The 7,500-nt window shown below is 37.9% G+C and overlaps 1 protein-coding gene across 2 annotated transcripts in view; it reads left to right on the top strand.

Moving 5' to 3' along the window:
* The window catches only part of LOC144966246 (methyltransferase-like protein 27), a 16,819-nt gene that overhangs the window by 7,894 nt on the left and 1,425 nt on the right, over window positions 1-7,500 (top strand). For both annotated transcript variants that reach the window (XM_078902431.1, XM_078902432.1), the window contains exons 4-5: window positions 3,461-3,602; window positions 5,144-5,236. In XM_078902431.1, coding sequence (XP_078758557.1) covers window positions 3,461-3,602; window positions 5,144-5,236 — 235 coding nt within the window. The remainder of the gene's footprint in view (window positions 1-3,460; window positions 3,603-5,143; window positions 5,237-7,500) is intronic.

Here is a 7,500-nt window from a genome sequence, read left to right as displayed (position 1 = left end):
TGTGTATGTATGTAACTTGTCGTTCGGAGTACTAGGTCGGCAGTGTATAAGTATGTATGTAACTTGTCGTTCGGAGTACTAGGTCGGTAGTGTGTATGTATGTATGTAACTTGTCGTTCGGAGTACTAGGTCGGCAGTGTGTATGTATGTAACTTGTCGTTCGGAGTACTAGGTCGGCAGTGTGTATGTATGTAACTTGTCGTTCGGAGTACTAGGTCGGCAGTGTGTATGTATGTAACTTGTCGTTCGGAGTACTAGGTCGGCAGTGTGTATGTATGTAACTTGTCGTTCGGAGTACTAGGTCGGCAGTGTGTATGTATGTAACTTGTCGTTCGGAGTACTAGGTCGGCAGTGTGTGTATGTATGTAACTTGTTGTTCGGAGTACTAGGTCGGCAGTGGGTATGTATGTAACTTGTCGTTCGGAGTACTAGGTCGGCAGTGTGTATGTATGTATGTAACTTGTCGTTCGGAGTACTAGGTCAGCAGTGTGTATGTATGTAACTTGTCGTTTGGAGTACTAGGTCGGCAGTGTGTATGTATGTAACTTGTCGTTCGGAGTACTAGATCGGCAGTGTGTATGTATGTAACTTGTCGTTCGGAGTACTAGGTCGGCAGTGTGTATGTATGTAACTTGTTGTTCGGAGTACTAGGTCGGCAGTGTGTGTATGTATGTAACTTGTCGTTCGGAGTACTAGGTCGGCGTGTGTATGTATGTAACTTGTCGTTCGGAGTACTAGGTCGGCAGTGGGTATGTATGTAACTTGTCGTTCGGAGTACTAGGTCGGCAGTGTGTATGTATGTAAACTTGTCGTTCGGAGTACTATGTCGGCAGTGTGTATGTATGTAACTTGTCGTTCGGAGTACTAGGTCGGCAGTGGGTATGTATGTAACTTGTCGTTCGGAGTACTAGGTCGGCAGTGTGTATGTATGTATATAACTTGTCGTTCGGAGTACTAGGTCGGCCGTGTGTATGTATGTAACTTGTCGTTCGGAGTACTAGGTCGGCAGTGTGTATGTATGTAACTTGTCGTTTGGAGTACTAGGTCGGCAGTGTGTATGTATGTAACTTGTCGTTCGGAGTACTAGGTCGGCAGTGTGTATGTATGTAACTTGTCGTTCGGAGTACTAGGTCGGCAGTGTGTATGTATGTAACTTGTCGTTCGGAGTACTAGGTCGGCAGTGGGTATGTATGTAACTTGTCGTTCGGAGTACTAGGTCGGCAGTGTGTATGAATGTATGTAACTTGTCGTTCGGAGTACTAGGTCGGCAGTGTGTATGAATGTATGTAACTTGTCGTTCGGAGTACTAAGTCGGCAGTGTGTATGTATGTAACTTGTCGTTCGGAGTACTAGGTCGGCAGTGTGTATGTATGTAACTTGTCGTTCGGAGTACTAGGTCGGCAGTGTGTATGTATGTAACTTGTCGTTCGGAGTACTAGGTCGGCAGTGGGTATGTATGTAACTTGTCGTTCGGATTACTAGGTCGGCAGTGTGTATGTATGTAACTTGTCGTTCGGAATACTAGGTCGGCAGTGTGTATGTATGTAACTTGTCGTTCGGAGTACTAGGTCGGCAATGGGTATGTATGTAACTTGTCGTTCGGAGTACTAGGTCGGCAGTGGTATGTATGTAACTTGTCGTTCGGAGTACTAGGTCGGCAGTGTGTATGTATGTAACTTGTCGTTCGGAGTACTAGTGAGGTATGTAGAAGTGAGTGTGGGATGTATGTATGTAACTTGTCGTTCGGAGTACTAGGTCGGCAGTGTGTATGTATGTAACTTGTCGTTCGGAGTACTAGGTCGGCAGTGTGTATGTATGTAACTTGTCGTTCGGAATACAAGGTCGGCAGTGTGTATGTATGTATGTAACTTGTCGTTCGGAGTACTAGGTCGGCAGTGTGTATGTATGTAACTTGTCGTTCGGAGTACTAGGTCGGCAGTGTGTATGTATGTAACTTGTCGTTCGGAGTACTAGGTCGGCAGTGTGTATGTATGTAACTTGTCGTTCGGATTACTAGGAATGAATAGGTTACATAAATGTGGCATACCTATTTTAGTAGCAGGATGTATAGTATAATATAAGAGTATAGACCGTAGCCATCGTTAACGTATAGCCTGACACTGACCAAAAATGACAAAAGATAAGTCTTGGCCACAAATGAAAATCTCAAAATGTGACGCAAAATATTGTTCATTACAACAATGTTAAACTAGGCCCATAAGGATGTTTGGATGTCAGACCTGCATATATATGCACGTCGGTCCAATGTCAACCGGAATCACCCTTGTTGTCCAAAGTGAGAGAAATGCGAAAAAAAACAACAAAGAAAAACAAACTTTGAGCTTTTATATGGCTCAATATCTACTAAATGTGCTCAAGGCGCTTTGCAAAGGGTACCTGACCAATAGCAACACGTAACATGTGGACCAAGACATGACACCTGTTTGGAGTATGTATTAGTACTTCTATTCGCCAAATGTGTATCTTTCTCCTTATATTCTGCCTGAATGACAATTTGACCCAAAAATAAAAACGTTGGATTTGTATTCATGCGCATAACATTTTTATTCAACACGTTCAAAGCATTATTCCACGATTAGGTATTTACTAAGAAATGATAGAGTTTTCCAATGGTGTGAGAGGTGTGGAATAAAGTCCGTTCCACAACCCGTGCGCACTCGTTGACGTGAATATCTTCACAACCTTCTGATAGATTTTAAAGACAATAAGTAACGTCACTTCTTTCCTAATGACGTATGGTAACTTAGTAACACTGGCTCTAAACTATCGGAACAATGGCGGACGCCCGTATGAAATATTTCCCCGGCGAGCATAAAAGCGTATCCAGAGGAAAAAAAAAACACATAAATTTGATCATGTTTTGACTTGTACACATTCTGATCACAAGACATATGAAAAGTTCTAGCCAGCATGAAGAATAAAAAGTAATGATTTTCTTTGTTTAGAACCAAGATGGCCGCCGTTGCCGGTTGGCGTGACATCAGACTACTGAATCCAATTGGCTCAAACACTAGAATTTTTGTAAGTGACATTAAGCGGATTTTTTTAAAAATTGCATAAGTCTAAACGGAGATAGACTTTAACAAAATCCCATGAATTTCAGTGTTCACTACAATATTCGATAAATAACAATGTGAAATTGAATGTAAGCTTCAATTTAATATACAAAAACAGATAAAATGGACGTTTCGGATTCCTCCTTTATAAACAAAATAAATAGAATGAATGAAACACTACAGACGAATGAGATAATGTGGTAATGACGTTGTTAAGATGAGTCATCTTGTTTTCTTGATAAAGGAGAAACCCGAAACGTCCATTTTATCTGTTGTCGTATATTAATTGAAGCTTGAAGTTATTTATTTCTGCCAGCTTCGAGGAGCAACATTTACACCACTATAAAATTCGTAAAAATTTAAGATTTTCTTTCTGTTTTCAGTTGAAGGCTAATGGATTTTCGTACATAGATGGTGTCGATCCAGCCCAGGGGATGCTAGACGTGGCGAAGACCACAGGGGTCTACAATAAACTCATCTGTTCTTATATCGGAGTCGGCGACGAAAAGCTGCCTCTTGACGATGGTAAGATAAAGAAAAATTTAATTTTAAATAAATAATAGGGTTCACCAGTCGTGACGTGACTTCCATCGTAATGACGCATAGTAACTGGTTCTAAACTATCTGAGCAATGGCGGACGCCATTATCTCCATCGCCGTCCTTATGAAATACTTCTCCGACGAGCATGAAAGTGTATCCAGAGGAGAAAAACATTATAAATCCGATCATGTTTTGACTTTTATACATTCTGATCACATGACATGTGAAAAACTTCTAGCCAGCATGAAAAATAAAAAGAACCGACTTTCTTTGTTTAGAACCAAGTTGCTGGTTGCTGGGCGGACGTGACATCAGACTATTGAATCCTATTGGTGTCTTTTCTTCTTTTCCATGTGGGGCTATGTGTTCTTATGGTGTGACACTTGCCTTTGGATCGGAAGGACCAGTGTTCGAGTCCCGCTCTGAGCAGTGCATAATTGAGTCCTTTGAGAAGGCTCTTTACTCACTTTATGTAATATCGCCTAACAGGCGTCATGTTCCGTCCTTCATGTTAAATGTTTCTGTTGGCCAGAGACTCCTTGTAAACCGCTCTGAGCACGTTTGGTGGATATTGCCCTGTATAAAACCTCAATTTTTTTTTGCTGTTGGTCAGGCGTCATGTACCGTTCTACACATGTTACGTGTTGCTGTTGGTCAGAGACTCTTGTAAAGCGCTTTGTTGAGCACATTTATTGGATATTGCGCTATATAAAATTCGTAGTACAAGGCGGGTCTGCTAACCAAAAAAAAAAAAAAAAAATTCGTCATGAAAAAAATGACAAAGATCAAAGGAAAATGTCAATTGTGAGTTGAAATCAGGAACTCAACCAATGGAATCAGTTGTACCAACGTGCACTTCTAACAACAACTCACGTTTTACTTTCGTTTGGTGATCATCGTCTTCTTTTGTGACGTCATTTTTTGGGGAAGGTGGGGGGGGGGGGGGGGAAATGAATTCTTCGAATTCTTCACTGGCCACAGCCTTGGTATCTCCTCTATCCTCCTATAATATTGCTTGTATTGTTTATGCCGCATTGTATCCTTGGTCCTGGAATGAGACTATTTATTGGATTGATCAGGCACTGTCTTTAGTCTTTTGTTAACAGGGAAACAGTCAGATGGACAATGTTGTTTGTGAGAGATGAAAATTTTTTATTTTTTATTTTTCTATCTGACCTGTCTAACACTGATACAATTTGTTTTTATTTTGCACATAATAATAATAATAATAATAATAATAATAATAATAATAATAATAATAATAATAATAATAATAATAATAATAATAATAATAATAATAATAATGATGATGATGATAATAATAATAATAATAATAATAATAATAATAATAATAATAATAATAATAATAATAATAATAATAATAATAATATAATAATAATAATAATAATAATAATAATATATACTTTATTCATCAAACAAAAAAATGGAAATTTGTTTACAGACGTGGCATGCATAAAAATCTCATTGTTTCTAATGTTTTCCTTTGTTTCTCTCTGAATAACAGATTTTTATGATGCAGTGGCGGTTTCTGGTGGGATGGGACAAAATATGATGCCTTGCAATGCTATTCACGAAATGATCCGCCTCGTTAAACCAGGTCATTGTATTTCTTTGTTGTGTCCAAATCTCAAGTATTAGGAACAAATTATATTTGATTTCAACCTACTAGCACTTATTTGCAGGTCTGATATTTCAATGGGTTCATTGTTGTAATGGAAATCTCAAAAAAAATGACGTAAAATATTGTCTATTACAAGGTTGAACTAGGCCCATGAGTGATTTCGGATATCAGATCTGCATATATGTATACGTCGATATTAACAAATTATCTGCCGTACTCTGGAAAAACTCGTATTTAAAAATTTGGCCAGAAAACTCGTCCTTCAAATATCGATCGATTTAAATGGCGCCCATCTTGGCAAAAAAAAAAAAAAAAAGAAAAGAAAAGAAAAGAAAAACAAACAAAAACCAAAAAAAAACAAAAAACAAACCAAAACTCTCAAGCATGGGACTTCGCGAAGATTTGAGAGTTGTTGCCAAGATGAGGGTCATTTAAATTGATCGATATTTGAATGAAAATTTCTGTCCAAATTTTTAATACGTGTCTTTCTAAAGTACGGCAGTTAACTTGTTTAAACCTTGAAAGGCGAGAATCGACTGTCTTCTTACCACCAGGGCCCGTTTTCATGTATGACGACTAGATTTAGTTAATTACTAGTCTAGACTAGCTAGTCTTAAACCTAAATGAAGCAAGTGACAAGAAATATCGGATTTCATAAACGATTTCTAGTCTCTGACTAGCTAGCCTCTTGCCTAGAAGTAGGCGTTGTAAGGACGGTGAATAATTCGGCTATTTTGTGCGGGTAACATCATCACTCTAGTACACGATAACGTAAGATACTCACCTTCATACTTACAACGCAAAAGATTTCCAAAGAGGAAATTAGCAACACATCCTGTATAGATAATATTTCATTTTTTGTCAAGTTATTTTAACTTACTTTTGTCATGATGAATCAAATCACGTGATAATGACTTTCGACTGTTAGACTACAATTATGTCCATGGTCGACTGTCAACTGTCAATTCTATGTTTAGACCAATGTTTAGACTTGCTTAATCATCTAACATGAAATCCGAGTTTTTCAAATCCTTGACTAAAATCAGAGATAGTCATAGACTAAGCGCAGTCTGCGTCCACGAAAACGGTCTTTGTCTGCTATTTTAGTTATCAAAAATTTTCTCTAATATATAATTAGCATGCGCATCTTTGAATAAATTATGTTGAGCAGGGAAGAGGGGAATCTCTTTGATTGATTATTTGAGGGAAGGTGTGGGGGGGGGGGTGAGATAGCTAAGTAAAAGGGACATTGCATCTACAATCCAGAGGATGCATGTTTGAACCCAACTGTTGGCATCTTTCTTTTCCTTGGGCAAGAAAACTTAACATGTATTGTCCACTTTACACTGCTACACTGCGGCTGATGCACGAGTCATCCCAGTCTTTTCATTAGATAAAGCCTAAAGAATAACTTTCCTTGACAACGAATAAAGAGAATTTGATTGGGTATTTATCTATTTTCACATTTAGTTATTCATTTGTTTGTTTATTTATTTATCCATCTATTTATCTACTAATTAAACATTTAATCATTTTATGCTTTATTTTTATATCCATCTATTAATCAATTCATCTATGTATTTATTTATTTATTTATTTATTTATTTATTTATTTATTTATTCATTTATTTCTTATTATCATTCCTAGTTTAAGTCATTGACTTTGAAGTATGGTCTTTTGACTTCCCATGATGGGCCTGAGTTCGAGCCTCGCTGGTCGCAAAGTTGAGTCCTTGGAGAAGGCTCAATATTCAAATTATCTCACTGTACTCATGTGTAAAATGAGTTCCTGGCCTTAACAGCGTTGTCTCTGTCTCTAAAAATTGTAATATCGCCTAACTAGCGTCATGTCCCTTATGTTAAATGTTGCTGTTAGTCATGGACACCTTGTAAAGCGCTTTGAGCACGTTTAGTGGATATTGCTCTATATTAAAGCTCAATTTTATTTTCATTTTAAAAAATTCAGGTTACTTTCTGTCTTTGTCTTAGATTACTTGGTTTTATTCTATTCACGGATTGGTCCCTTGCCTGACAGGGAAAACAGGCTTGTGTTTAGTATAGTAAAGATCTGAACAGGTGTGTATGGAAGGTGCCCGGTAAAGGAAGAATGAAAAATTCAAGAGAAAAAAAATCATCCCCAAAAAATCAGTCGACCTCGACTGGGACAGATTGGTCTTTTTGAGATGGGTTATTTTTCTTGTATTTTTCTTTCTTACTTTGTCTGGCACCGTTCATACACA

Source organism: Berghia stephanieae, chromosome 2 (assembly GCF_034508935.2).
Source record: "Berghia stephanieae isolate SIO BIC M18660-M18661 chromosome 2, UCSD_Bste_1.3, whole genome shotgun sequence".
In the NCBI taxonomy this organism is placed as follows: domain Eukaryota; kingdom Metazoa; phylum Mollusca; class Gastropoda; order Nudibranchia; family Aeolidiidae; genus Berghia; species Berghia stephanieae.
This window is presented reverse-complemented; position numbering and strand designations above follow the sequence as displayed.